General features: G+C 43.4%; 1 protein-coding gene across 4 annotated transcripts in view; it reads left to right on the forward strand.

The window, feature by feature from the left end:
* The window catches only part of LOC125296158 (tether containing UBX domain for GLUT4-like), a 41,914-nt gene that overhangs the window by 8,575 nt on the left and 17,732 nt on the right, over positions 1 to 15,607 (forward strand). For all 4 annotated transcript variants that reach the window (XM_048245876.1, XM_048245874.1, XM_048245875.1 and 1 more), the window contains 4 exons: positions 1,646 to 1,727; positions 2,134 to 2,200; positions 4,312 to 4,374; positions 5,211 to 5,263. In XM_048245876.1, coding sequence (XP_048101833.1) covers positions 1,646 to 1,727; positions 2,134 to 2,200; positions 4,312 to 4,374; positions 5,211 to 5,263 — 265 coding nt within the window. The remainder of the gene's footprint in view (positions 1 to 1,645; positions 1,728 to 2,133; positions 2,201 to 4,311; positions 4,375 to 5,210; positions 5,264 to 15,607) is intronic.

A 15,607-nucleotide genomic window follows, 5' to 3' on the forward strand; every position in this document is an offset into this window, starting at 1 on the left:
AATATAGCTTATCGGCTTCACTTGGTAGGCTATATCTCATATCAGTAGTTACCTAGTAGTTTCTGGGTTTGTTTGATAGCGTTAACCTTTACAGTTTTTTTCTTCTGACCTAGTCGGAGAACAGGAAGCTTACCACTCCAGGGCCGAAGTTATCCGTAACTTCGGGGCTAACTCCCTAACACTCTATCTGAAAGTGATTAGCAAATGAACGAGGATTTTGGTTTTATCTGCGGATTTATTTTTGTATTTTTTTTTTTTATATGACTAGCTCCAGTCTCAACTGCACCATTTTACAACAGTTGGATCTACATTTTCATATTGGAATGTTTTGTCAAGTGTAAGCTTAAACTACCGTGATCAATTTAAGTTCCAGTGCCCCCCCTGGAAAGGTGTAATGCCCGTCCATGAATTTGTGTCTGCCGCCGGGTCTGCCATGCAGTACCCATGTTCGGTAAGCCCATTTGTAGCCCGTGCATAATCATTTGAGTTGCCCATGTGGGACCCATGTAGTACCTGTAAAACTACCCATGTTTGTAAGCCCTCTAGCCTAATTTGGGTTGCCCATGTTGGACCCATGCAGTACCCATGTTTGGCATTGGAGTGTATGTGTGTGTGTGTGTGTGTGTGGGGGGGGGGTATACCTGTGTATGTGTGTGTGTGTGGGGGGGGGGGTACATTTCAACATCAATATCTTAATGATAATGATAATGATATCATGCAGCACCTGAATAGTCCCTGTAGGCTAACTTCCAGCAACAAGGTTGAGCTGCAGCAGACGAATCGGTTAGTGACTGGATTATTACGCCTGAATGAGAGTATAGTTCCATGTCAAATCAGCCTAGAAAATCGCTACATTTGATTTTCCGTTGGTCTTATTACACTTTCTAACTTGAGAGGAGGCAAGCTTTAAATAGGAAAATTACCGGAAATCTTAGTCACTTTTAAACGTGATGCTAGCAGGCAAGATGCTAATGGACTAATTCGATTCAATGATCTATGCTAGGCTAGAGCTAAAAGTGGTATCGCCAGACTCAGAGAACGGCTGTATGAACTGGAGAAAGGTAAAAATCAATTGTTAATTCAAGGGGAGGTGAAAAATGAGTGTAATTCCCCAAATGGTGGAATATCCCTTTAACTGAGAAAATGTTATACTGAAATACACAGTGAAGATATTCTAACAAAACAGAATGCTTCTGAGTGCCACAGACCCCTATAATCAGCAAATGGAAAATCTGACTAACCAGTAACCACTAAGAAGACCAGCCCTCTTGTTTGGACTCACAGGCTAATCAATCATTTTATTGTGCAACACTCAATGATTAGAGATGTAAAGCTATTTTTCGATAATGTGTGCCAACTTCCACAATAAAGCACACTGTCTTCCTATGCTACTTCCATGCCCCAAGAACATTTTTGCATACTTCTTGTGCTTCATGTAAGAGCATGTGTTAAACATGTGATGCACTCTAGCATAAATGTGTAAAAGCTGGTAAATGGTGTGGTATGGGAAAAATGAAAGGGGTTCCATGTTAAGGCATGCATGTGCTCCAAATATTTTAACAGGCTCTGGGTGAAAGATTATTTATTGTGTTTATGATGATGTCTGTGAGTGAAAGGTGAGTTGATCTGTTTGACCTGTGTGCAGGAGAGCGTTGGATGAGGCCCCCCTGCTCACCTCAGCACTGAGAGAGGATAACGTGATCAAGCAGATGCAGCGCTACCCAAAGGTACCACACGGTAACACGTGCTGTGGAACAGATTGATCATAGCCATAGGAAAGCAAAATGAGAACTGAGACCGGACCTGTTTCTCCTAAAAACCCCTTAGGAGAAATAAGGAGCATTTAGAATAGATTAAGAAGAAAACAAATTGGACTTGAATTGTGCTTGAGACAAGAGAAGATTTCAAAAAACTCTTTTTATTCTTCTCATCTATTCTTATTGCTCCTTATTTCTCCTAAGGGGGGTTTTAAAAGAAACAGGTCAGATCTCAAAAAGAGCATTTTCTGTGAGACAAAGAAAAGTATCCCTAAAATGTGATTTAATTCAGCTGTTCTAAACAGCGTGCTTGTATGTGTGTGTGTGTGTGTGTGTGTGTGTGTGTGTGTGTGTGTGTGTGTGTGTGTGTCTGCAGGTGGTTATCAGAGTATGCTTTCCTGACAGACATGTTTTGCAGGGACTCTTCCGTCCATTGGAGACAGGTGAGGTTTGTGTCCGCGCCGCACAGGCACCCCTCTGGCTGTGGTGGGGCACACATTTGGGGGAGGCTGCAGTTGTTTGGGCCACGGTGGTGTCTCAGTGTGTATGTGTTCTGTAGGCCAGCTGTGTGTTGCGTGACAGGCAGTGGAGTGCTAAGCAAACCCAGTCAAGAGCTCGCACACATGCCAACGGCACCAGTGACCATGCGGCCTTTCAGTCTCTTTCAGTCTCTCTCTCTCTCTCTCACACAAACACTCATGCAGACACACACACACACAAAGAGAGTGAAAAACAAGCAAAACAACAGACAGAGAGACATAAACATTCACTGACGTTCAGAAAACCACAAACACATACACAGACTGATACATAAGGTGTTTACACGTTCATCCGATTGGAATGGTAACTGAAGCATGCAATGTCCTAAATGAGGTGACTACAAGCTTTGGCCGACTGGAAATCATACAGAGGACATCTAACAGCAAGGATGTTAGGGTACACAAGTGTATATCTCATCAAGTCTGTGATGGATGTATTTTGCTACTGGTAAATAGCCTATTATTACATGTTTATACTCTCAGAGTTGATTCAGAAATGCTTCAAATAGCAATTGGACCACCCAGCCAAACAACATGTGTCCATTCCACACACACACAAACAATGAAACATCGGTGTGTGTAGAGAAGCCTTTACCCAAAGCCAGACGTGCGACTCTTTTGGACACTCAGCAGACGGTACCGGAGCTGCTCTTTTTTTCCAAGGGCCGAGGATTTATTTTGCTTTGCGTAGGGAGTGGGCATCGGCGGAAGGTCGTTTTATCGTGCTCCCTCTCTGAGTCATTTTTCAACGTTTGAGCGGTAAAATAACTCTCCTGAAGCATGCTGGGACCTGGGCTAAAAGCACAGCCATTAGGAAAGTGAATGATTCCTTTCAGGGAGACCCAGGACCACAGAGAAGTGAGAGGGAGAGGGAGAAAGAGAGGAGAAAAAGAGGGGGAGAGGGAGGGAGGGAGAGAGAGAATGAAGCCATGCCAGCTGAAAATCCCACTAACCAAATGCTGGCCTGATCGCTCTCTCTCTCTCCATGTCCCACACATCCCCTCTCTTTCATCACCTCTTCCCTTCACTTCCTCTCCGCTCGCCCCCCCCCCCCCTCATACCTCATGGAATCCCACTATCCCCATCTGTGAGTGGCAGGCGGGAGAAGCGCTGAAAGAGAGAAAGAAAGAGAGAGAAAGAAAGAATGAAAGAAAGAATATATGAAAGAAAGAAAGAAAGAAAGAAAGAAAGAAAGAAAGAGAGAGAGGCAAACAGGGAGGGGCCGAGGACGCAGCGGAGAGGAAAGACACAGATGATGAGTTGGGTGGGACATCAAATGCTTTTGGGTCGCCGCGCACGTCTGCCTTGTGACGTCTGCCGTCGTCGGTCCGTTTAGCAGTGGTTTGGTTTTATTGGGCTCTTCCTCGGCGAGGACTCTGCTGCTCCTCCGAACCACCCGACCACCTTTTCCTCCGGCGCAGACATACTGTCTGACAGACAGTCTGCGCCGGACGGCGCGCCACACGTGTCAACACTCACACTGACTTTTATCACACAAAAACACACTCACAATAACTCACACACTTTGAGACATACACACTAGTGTCATACACACACTTGTGAAGTCCTCCAATCCAAAACAGTAGACTGACAATAACTCAATTTGACCTGCAATCAGGTAAGAGTAGGAATTCAATTAGAAAGTATGTTATCATAAAACAACAGACTTGAGATGCAGCACAGGTTAACAAAGCAGTCATGTGTCACACACAACACATTTTACAATCACAGATGGCTCCTATAGAACCTAGACACTCACACATAATAACCTCACTTACACGCGTATTATGTCACACACTGATACAATGCTATTTGTGCATCTTACTAAGAGTAGATATAGCTCTAGTAACAAGCTCTCTAAAAACACTGGTCAGCAGTTACAGGTGGTCAAAGGAATAGGACAGTGATGGACAAACATGTGACATAGACCCTGATCTTGAGTATATATGTGTGATGGTGCTTTTCTCTCTGACGTTGGCTTTAGAACTATTTACATCCTTTTTTTGTCTTTACAGTTGGCAACTTGAAGCAATTTGTGAGGAATCATCTTGTTGACCCTCAGATCCAGTTTAGCCTCTGTAAGTCCCACTGCACGCATGCACGCACACACACACGCACACAAACACAGACTGCAAAAAACAGGTGATAGAACCACACAAAACATATGTTTAAAGTGACAACTGATGGTGCCTGTGCATGAAGTGTTGTTGTCCAAGTCCACAGAGTGTGTGTGTGTGGGCACGGAGGGTGCATATCCTGACTAGACTCTAACCACAACCGAGTCAATGACATTCTTCAGAACAAAACAACCTTAAAATATATATAAATAAAGTCCAATGATGAAGGGTGCCTTTCCTCTGAGCGTCTTACTGTAAGTGTAATTTTAAACAAGGGCTGGTCCTCCCTTCTGTAATTAAGTCTTTCAAATTTGGGTTTGTGTGGAATTAAAAAGTCTTTCGCCACTTTGGCACAGAGCTGTTTTGATGTGTGTCTCTGGCCTGTGGTGGAGGATGAAAGCCAGTGTGTCCTGAGAAGTGTCTAGCCAGCGGAAAACAAGAGGAGAGGCGCGGGGAGGACGAGCCTTTCAACTGCCGTCTTCCGTGCCAGTCCTCTGCCCCGTCTCCTCCTGTCATCTCAGCGTGCCACTGGTGCCACCCTCCGATTCCTCGAGCCTGGCAGCCAGTGCTCTCTCTTCTCTCACTCTTTCTCTCTTTTCCCCCTCTCTCTCTCTCTCTTTTCCCCCCTCTCTCTCTCTCTCTGGTCACAGACATGTGGCTCTTCTCTCTGGCCTCTCACAAGCCCCCAGGTCACACACCCAGTACTCCCCTCCTCTCTTTCTCTCCCTTGCCCCCCCTTCCTTGGCTTCTGTCTTCCTGAATTCTCTTCTTCCTCTGTTCTCTCGTGTACTGTACAGGCGGCGCTCCGGGCACCCTGAGGATGGACGACCCCGGCGCTACGCTCTACGAGGTAACGAACGTCCCCCTGACTTCCTGTCTTTAACGTCTCCCTCCTCATGTCTGTCCGTCCCACGGCTGTCCCCCTGCATCCTCCTGACCCTTAGGTCTCTGCTCTTCCGAGACATGTGTCTCCTGTGACACAGCTCATCTGTGGCGGATTTTACGCTCTGTCCATCCGTCCCACTAATGTCTCTCATCTGTCCGTGTCTCTCTCGGCTCTTGGAATCCACTTCCTCTTCCTGCTCTTTCGGAGTCGGCTGCTGGCACTCTCTGAAGTCGGAGCGACACACATCGTCCTGGCCAAACACACATTATGAGGACTCAATCAAAACTGGGATTTCAAAGTGAACAACAGAAACGGGAGCTTGCGCATGTTAGCAGTTAGCCTATTGCATGTGCAGTTCATGCCGTGTGTTTTTCATATGGACAGCACTCTGTCAGCTCGACACGACTCAAGTCTCTGCTCAGAGGCAACTCTCTCTGACTGACAGACTGACGAAGAGAGTTTTACTGACAGTTGTGTGGATATGTGTGTGTGTGTGTGTGTGTGTGTGTGTGTGTGTGTGTGTGTGTGTGTGTGTGTGTGTCTGGTGAGGAGGGGGGTCAGGCTGTAAGGCATTATTTGTGGTTCTGTGGTCTCTCCCCTCAGAGTTGCGCTCGGGGCGGCGCTCGCAGTTCAAACAAGCGCCTGTGTGCGGCGTCCAACGGTCTGTTTGAGATGCCAGCGCTGGGGCTGACGTCAGCCGCTGGTGTGTGCGCTGAGGGATGGGGCGCTGCAGCCCGGCTGATACAATGAGACAGACGGATAATAATGATGGAATAAGCCACAGCGCACTCACGCTGCTCGCAGCCAGAGACTCCACTTCTTCTCTCCCTTTTCTTTTCCCTCTCTCTCTCTCTCTCTCTCTCTCTCTCCCTTTTCTTTTTCCCTTGCTCTCTCTCTCTCTCTCCTTTTCTTTTTTTCCCTCGCTCTCTCTCTCTCTCTCTCCCTTTTCTTTTTCCCTCGCTCTCTCTCTCTCTCCCTTTTTCTTTTTTCCCTCTCTCTCTCTCTCTCTCTCTCCCTTTTCTTTTTTCTCTCTCTCTCTCTCTCCCTTTTCTTTTTCCCTCGCTCTCTCTCTCTCTCTCCCTTTTCTTTTTCCCTCGCTCTCTCTCTCTCTCCCTTTTCTTTTTCCCTCTCTCTCTCTCTCTCTCCCTTTTCTTTTCCCTCGCTCTCTCTCTCTCTCTTTTTCTTTTTTCCCTCTCTCTCTCTCTCCCTTTTCTTTTTCCCTCGCTCTCTCTCTCTCTCCCGTTCGTTCGTTTTCTTTCTCTTTTCCTTTTTTTTCCCGCCAGACATGATGTCTTCTCGATGAAGAACGGTCTGCCGCCGGCTTCAAAGGCACTTAAGAAGTATAATTAATAACAGAAATCAGTCATTTGAAAGAACAGTAGATGCGAGCCTGATCTCTTTGACTCTGACAAAGCCCTAAGGATCTCCCAGACTCCTTTAATTAGAGTGGATCAGAGGGAGGGTGGAGCAGGGCTCCCTCTGACCCCGTAACTGCCATCACCCTCCCACCCACCCCCACCCTCAGTCCCCAGACACACACACACACACACACACACACACACGAACATAAACAAAACAAAAATGATGCAGCAAAGTGAGGGGCTTCAGTGGGGCCTCAAGTGCTGAGCAGAGAAAGCCCTTCACTTTGCTCATGACACACACACACACACAGACACACACACACACACACACTGACATGAACGAATATGAGAAGTAGCCCTTGTCTACACCACATCAGAAACCTTCTAGACAGCTTGTAAGTTAAGACTGGAACCAAGAGTTTACCAGAAAGTGAAAACAGCAAAGTGTCACCTGTAGTTTTTCAATGTTAAATATGTGCTCCTGAAGTAGGCCATCAGCAACTTAATCTGAAAGTGGACCTAAACCGTTTAGTCTAAATACACTATTGTCTTAAACTTCATTCACTAGACATCCCAGTCTCTCCTACATTACATAAGCACTACCTTAAATATTTCAAACACTAAGAGTACAAGCAATATACTACAACAATAGTGAGTGTTCATTATTCACCGATAAGTGCAATGCAGTAATGTGCTTATTCAACCTGTGAACACTACCTACCAAGTAAGGGATAATGTATTGTATGCTGGTAATTATCAGAAAGTCCCGACAGGGAGAACAGAACCCCGACGCGCAGCTTATTTTCTGATAATTACCGGCGGACAATACATTATCCGACGTTATTACACGGCTACTTGCCAAAACGAGAAAAGAAACTTAACACAATGGGTCGTTAGAAATGATTTTGCCAGAGGCGGACAGAGTATACAGCTTCATTACTTGAGTAAAAGTACAGATACCCTTTGCTAAATTTTACTCAAGTACAAGTAAAAGTACAACAGTCAGATGTCTACTTAAGTAAAAGTACTGAAGTACTTGTTTTTAAAAGTACTTGAGTATCAAGAGTACAAGAGTACATTTTCTAAATATTGCATTACCACAGTGCTTACATTTATGTACAGAAACATCCTACATGGATTTATGAAAAATGTTAATGTTAATACCTTGGAGAATGTAAAAGGAATTGAAAGTAAAATCAAGTCATTTATATCTTTTTACCATGTTGCCAGGGATGGGCAGTATTTCTAATACATGTATTTCAAATACGTATTTCAAAAACACTTGAAGCGAAAACTATCATTAACTTGTTCAGAAAATTGAAATAGTCTGGCAAGGTGGGGCCACAGGTTGGCACATTCCCGGATGGACCTGTTATGTCTTCATTCATTGTTTAGATCCATGGTTTTAGATCTCTTATCTAAATCTAACCATGGAGTTGACTTTGGCGGAAAGCTGAAGGTGATGGCTGGCTGGCCCAATCAGTGGTGCCTGCACAATCCAATCACGCTTGAGAGGGAAACAACAAATTGAGGGTTTCCGAGATTTTTGCTTTTTCCTTTTTTTTTTAGAAGAAGTAACAGGTACTCATGGCTATGGATAGAAATGTAGTGGAGTAAAGAGTACAATATTTGCCTCTCAAATGTACTTGAGTAAAGTCATGAGTACTCCCCAAAAATGATACTCGAGTAAAGTACAGATCCCTCAAAACTGTACTCAAGTACTGTACTCAAGTAAATGTACTCCGTTACTGTCCGGCTCTGGATTTTGCTACCGTTTCGTGGTTTCCGCTGACAAAATAAATAGTTTGCCACACAGATAGAACTTGACAGGTTCAGGTGTTGCGTGGCAACGTCTTACTAGCTTACTTTCCCTTTCAATGAAATTCCATTGCAATAAGCGAACAGACTTCTTGCAGAGTGATATGAAACCCGTTGCCTTTGACAGTGTTGATTATATAGATTTAACAGACCACCGAACGTTGGGAAGGCCCATTCATGTGAATGGAACTTTCTGCAGCACTCTGAAGAGCCGTGTAATAAATGAACATAAAATAAGGCGGGGATCACATTAGCCAGTGGCAAGCGGCAGGTTTCCTATTGTTCTCTACTTTGGGTTGCCATTGGTATGAAATGTGCTATATAAATAAAATTGCCTTGCCTCTATGGTTTGGCAGCGGAAAGGTGGCAAGGCTGGCGCAACGCTAGCGTTGAACAAGCTGAGCGTTGAACTTGGTTCAACTTTCAACGCGAGCGTATTCAATTGACAAACCGTTTGTGTTGCTTAGGAACGAGATGAAACTTATTATGGTCTGAGCGTTGCATTATGTTTGGCGCTGCCGCCGGCTGATGTGATCCTCGCCTAATGATATTGACCGTTTCAAGAGAGTTCCATTATCAGCATCATAGTTGTTCCCACAAGGCCTCCGTTTTAAACATTATGTTATCTTAATGAAGCGGAAGTAGATTGGGAACAAAATAGAACGTTCAAGCATTGCTTTTGTTTTTCTTGTTGAAAGGGTCTATACTGAGGCTAAGTTTATACATGGCTGGCTATTCTCATAAACGGACATTTCACCCTCTCCGTTTTCAAAAATAACATTGTGCTCACCTGTCAGTTTTCAGAGAAGTTTCCCTGTGTATATATGCTGTCAAGAGCATGCCAAACCTGTCGGTGGCAGTGTAAGGAGAAGCTCGATCCCATGTTACCCAATCAGAATCCCGAAAATAGCAACAACAGTAACACATCACTTCCTATTTCTCTTTTTAACTGTATTTGCAAATACAAACAGGCCAAAAGTGTTTGCACAAAAATGAGTACCACCTTGATAGCATCCATGATCAGTAGCCAAAGAACCAACTGTAAACATAGGGCGCTCACATGACGTTAAGCATTTTCTGGTAACATTTGGGAACCTAAAACCCTGTTTCTCCCAGTTGACCCGACAACACATAACCGGCATTATCAGAAATCTCGACTTTTGGCCGGAGTCTTTAGAAATAATTGTTTTCTGTGACAAAAACGGGGTTTTCTTGTAAATGAGAGGCCAAACTGCAGGGAAATATCTGCGTCTTCCATTCGTGTAAACAGGACCTGAATGTACAGTGCATTAGTAGTTTGTTCTGTGTACAGCCGATACCCAGCCCATCAGCAGCGCTGATTGCAGGCTTCTCTCTCCCCCACTGGTCTGCTCTGAGCGGCGCATGGTGGGTGGTCTCAGTGGCTGCTGGGTGTGAATTACTAAAGATGTGTCCCTCACTGCTGTCATCTCGCTGCCTCTCTGCTCGTGCCTTTCTCAGAACACACACACACACACATAAACAACTAAATAGTCTGTCCCCACAGAGTCCTTTATTTTCTTTTGACTGTTCTGAGGGAATATTCTCATGTTATAACTTATTCAGTATCTCTCTCTCTTTCTCTCTCTCTCTCTCATTATGTGTGTGTGTGTGTGTGTGTGTGTGTGTGTGTGTGTGTGTGTGTGTGTGCTGTTACAATGTGGCACAGGCCAAATGCTCTAACTGTCTAGGGGTTGTTTAAAACTAAACTAAAAGTCTACCGCAACCATAATGTAAACCAAAACACACAGAATCACCTAACAGCTACCCTACACGCTAGCCCTACGTGTGGTGCACAAACTTGGAAGTAGGTGCGTGTGTGCATGTCAGCTTGGCAGGAGCATCAGAGAGCGGTCACATACCTGTGGCATCCTCCCTGCCCAGTGCTCCTCCAATAGACCAGCACTATGGCCAGCCTAAGCGTTGGTTTCTCAGCAGTTCAGTTTTATTTGTACTTGGTGGTAGGTAATCCAAAAACACAATTTATAATAATCCAAAAACTGGCATGGTGGCAACACCAGGGAGAAACCAGCTTTGGCTCCCACTGAGCCTGCCAAACTAATTGAGAGCCAAAGGTGTGGACAGGTGTTCATGACCTAACCCTACCATGTGTTCTAACCTATCCTTCCCCTCTCAAACAAACAAACAAACAAATACAAACAAACAAATACTCTTATTTCATGCTTTTTATACTCATAAATCTTTTGTGTGTTTTTTTTGTTTAAATTAGCGCCAGGGTTTACAGGAGAACAAGCCAGATTGCCAGCTACATGTAAAGCCTCCACCACAGGCTGGCATGTTTGCACCGCTGTATGAACTGTTCTTCTTCCAGCTGGATATGAGCCTGCTTCTCTTTCAGTAGAGCTATCGCTCTCTGCAGCTCAAGTAATCTCAAGTCATGCTCACTAACTCTTGAAGCAGCGACTCTGGCCTGCTCCACGATCACATCTGGAATTCCAAAGTGAAGCAACAGTGCATTAACTAAAGCTGGCTTTTTAACGCCTTCTGGCAGCTCCACCCCATAGTCAAGTGCAAGTTTGATCAGCCTGTCTTTAGCCCTATTCGGACGGGATTAGTTTTAGGCTACGTGAAGACATGGGGTAAAGTCATTCAAAGTCACTCGGGTATTCTACAGGTTACAGCTGAAAAACAAAATCGGTAACACTTGACAGTATCACCATAAGAGTGACGTGACACTGTCATGAGACATGAATTCTAACCCTAACCCTAATCTTAACCTCTAACCCTAATCCTAACCCTAAACCCAACCTTAATCCTAACCAGGCTTGGAATTTCACCATTCTGGGGGCAAGGCCACTTGGCCTTCAGTTGGGCATATTTGGTGGGGGGCGCAAAGGCCAGATGTCAGGGCACCAAGGCCAAAGTTAACTATACAGTAGTAGGCTATAAAAATGATCAAAGTTTTATTTAGCCTATTCACTGCAGTAGACCAGCATCACTGTATGAAACATTACAAAAACATGAAACATGACATATTACACAGAACTGTAAATCATCTGATCATCTAATATTTACAGATATCTAGGCTATATATAACATTTATTTTATATTTGGCCTGTTATAAAATCATGTATTGAACAATTTAACCACAGCTCAGCTTTAAGAAACTCAAATAGCCTAGATGCATGCTTAGCATTTTGTGATCATTAGGCTAAGCCTACTTTCACAAACTCAGTCAGCTGTCCTCTGATTTACCAATATCTAGGCGATATTTGTAACATTTATTTTGTATTTGGCCCGTTATGAAATCATGTGGAACAATTTAAACACATTGTAAAACTTAAAGCCCAAATTTGGAGACATCCATGCATGTCGAAATGTACTGCAAATTCAAAACTGGATTACTCTAGAACGGCTAACTGTACAGGGGACTGCTTTACACCTTTGTGTTCGGTAAGGTCTGATGTTTATTCTGATATATGGTTTGACGTGTGTTAAAAGAAGGGTTCGTGAAGTATTCCACCGAGATGAATGGGTTGGGAGATCATGGGACGCAAAACCTTCAGTAGAATGTATATTGAATTATTATGTACTTTTCTCGCGAACCGTTCAACTCAGCAATTATCGGGTAACATCGTTTAAAAGCTGAGAAAAAGCTCTTTCATGTGATACTTGTGATGTCTGTGTGATGAATAGGCTACTTCGCGAGTAGTTCAACTGAGATGAATGGGTGAATTTGGACGCACTTTATTTCTTGCGCTGTCACTTTCTCCACTGCGTAAAAGACTAAATATTTGCGCTGTGAATGCTAAGATTATTTTGACAGGCCACAGGCTAAATAAAAATCGCTATTACTAGGATGCAAAGCAGAATATTGAAAGAAGGGGGCACCAAGGCCACCGTGGCCTGTAAACCTCTGATTTTCAAAGGGGCCTCACGGCCAACGCAAGAGGCAACGCCGTCGTGGCCGCCTGAAATTCCTACCCTGATCCTAACCCTAACTTGTTACGTCAAAAAACGAATGACACATGACAGAAGCGTTATGTCATAAACATTTATGACTTGTTTATGACACGTTCATGACAGTGTCATGTCACTCATATGTCAATAAGTATCACACAAATTCACCCTCCTTGTCAATTAGACTGGTAGCCTATACTTTACCTTTCCAGGCAAAATCATCTCCCTGTGGTTGCCTTGCATTATTTATTACCGAGTGCTTCTTCAAGTTAGCCTGACGAACCAGACACACATCAAGATGTAGGGTCTGGGAACTCATCATAGGCAGTACTCAATCCGAGGGGCAGGAAACGGTTGTCTTTTAAATTCCCTCTGCATGCAATAGGATAGCTACAACTCATGAGTCCCATGCATTTTCCCACCAGCGGAGCTAGTTGCCTAGATAATCAAACTTTTGCCAACTTAAAAAAAAAAGCTTAACTCGTATCGTACTGTTCACCAGCAGCAGCATCCATCTTCTTTGTTTCCAGGTAGCAGGGAATTCACGGGGAACCGTCGCAACTCTGCCGTCACCCGTCCACCGACTCTATACATGATATGATTGGCCTGATCGAAGTTTGATTTTTCCAGCTCACAAGCCAACGGAGAGTTGCTAGACTACCCTGGGTGCAAATCACATTTGCTGCCGCTAGGGTGCGTCTAGATTTCTAGTCTAGATCTTCAAGTGCCTCCATGCTCAAAAACAGTGGAAAACTGTTTAAAGGTGCCATGTGTAATGTCCGGCAAAAAATCAATTCATACTCCACATTCCATAAAAGATGGGGGCAGTATACCTTCAGAAAGTTAGTTGGTCTACCCTAGAGTAACAACCGAGACACGTGTATTGCAGTTTGGCTGGCGGTTATGTTGCCCGCATACCGCCTCCCATGGCCGAAACTGGTATTATGACACCTGTCGGGCTGTGGCTAGTAATTTAGCATGCTAATTCAGGTTGATATCTCTGCAGCACTATACCTTGTCATTTTTTTAATGACATCATCGCCCTTATTTCTTCTCATTCTTTTGATGAGTGTAGCTCATTTTTTGGATATTTTTACCTCAATTCTTACACATGGCACCTTTAAACAGTATATAGCGGAAAAGTCTCCGTAGTTTCTACTGACATTGTCCGTAATAATTAATGACATGACACATTCGGACAGGACTAAACCCCCTGGTAATAATTACTTAACCCCACCTCTCCACGTAAAACTAATCCCGTCTGAATAGGGCTGATATTGCCAGCTTATAGCGCATGATGCCACCAGCGACAAAATCTTCCACACAGAAGTCTCCCATAATCTAACCAAAAATCTAAATGTTTGACCAGCGAAGATACAAAACGCTATACAAATGGCTGAGCTAGCCATCAGCCTCAGTACAAATGTGATCCAAGACGATGGAGATACAAGAGGAGCCAAATACAATCGTCCCCAAAACTAAATGCGGCACAAATTTCCAAAAGATTCCCCTCATCAACCTAAACTGAATTGAACAACTAACAATAAAATCCCCAAACGGCATTCGTAAGCTACCACAACATGCCATAAATGTCACACAGCATTGATGAGTTATGACAGTCAGAACTGACATAAACAAACTGCTACAATAACATTAACCACATGAGTACATTTATTTTATAGCCTAGCAAACATAATGAATTGAATCATCCCCACATATCCTTGCATTATGCAAAACTATTTTCCACTAACCTAAAGCCTTGAGACTGAAAGCTAATTGCGTTCATGTTCTTCTTAAAGTGACAGGCAGATACACACCACAAATGTGATGATATTGAAGACAAGTGTAGTTTAATAATTTAAATATCAATATGATGTATTCCAATTGCTAAATATGTTTAGCTATTAGTAATCATGCAGATCATAAAATACTATAAATAATTAACAATATAAAGTTTATATGAATTCCAAAATATGAAATAGAAACCTATGACAACCATCACTTTCTATGTGTGTGTGTATGTGTGTGTGTGTGGAGGGTCAATCAAATTCAACGATTGCCACTGATGTGAATGATCACACAATATTCAATATTATTGATGGCGTCAAGGTGGTGGGGGCCCCCAAACCAAATCAAATTTTAATCAAATCGTAAAAGTATCGAAATCGAGATTCTTCACTTGGTATTGGTATTGAAACAATAATGTTGGTATCGTGACAACAGGAGTTGGGGATGTGTCCCCAACAGGGCCGGAGTGGGGCCACTTTTCAGCCCGGGAGTTTCAGGTCCAAGACCGGCCCACTTTTTTAGTGGTGGTGGAAATTGGATAAATAAAACAACAGTTCCGCTCTTACTATCCTGTAGTTTTTATTAGTACCAATATTCCACTATTCCACAAGGATAGATTGATAAGTTAACAAAAAAAGGAAGGAAGAAATAAAGCATTAAATGTATCCCACAATTCCACTAAGAGGCATATTGAACTATTGTTTACATGTTTTTTCTGCATGGGTCAGCTATCATGTTGTTGTTTGGTGATTTACTCCTTTACTACACCCACTTTTGAGCAAACAAGGCATATAGGTTGATCATGTAGCCTACTGCCGTCATATACTGTTCTTTCTTACATTAAATAACTTTAATTCATATGGTTAACTCTATTATCCTTTCTACTTGTCTAGTTATAGCTAATTTCGGGCTCATCATTTTCAGCGGGGGACTGGCTGATCTGCTGCTCAGAGGCTACTTTTGTTTTTAGGCCTAGGCTACTGCATACACAGATCAAGCTTGAGATTTGTTATCCATATTTGCATAATATTTGCAAAGTATATGAATCGCCATATTGGATGATACAAAAAGGCTAATATTTTAATGAATTTAATATGTTGCTTGCGAATAGGTTGACAACGCTACAACGTCCAGTATTAGCCCAATAATTACGCCGCTAATAATCATGGCTATCTCTCTTTACCAGTTGCCACTTATGTCTGTCCGGAAGCTGTATCTGGAAGAATGGCACATTTGGCAGCATTTTTCCCCAATACTTTTCGTCTTTTTTACCTGGCCTTTTCAGTCCCTCATGGCCTCTATGTACATGAGGGGAAAACGGCCTCGTCTCCGGCTGAGCCTGCCAAATTAATTTTACTCATTTTAATTTTATTAATTTACCCAATTAGCCACAGGTCTAATT

Source organism: Alosa alosa, chromosome 6, assembly GCF_017589495.1.
Source record: "Alosa alosa isolate M-15738 ecotype Scorff River chromosome 6, AALO_Geno_1.1, whole genome shotgun sequence".
NCBI lineage: Eukaryota > Metazoa > Chordata > Actinopteri > Clupeiformes > Clupeidae > Alosa > Alosa alosa.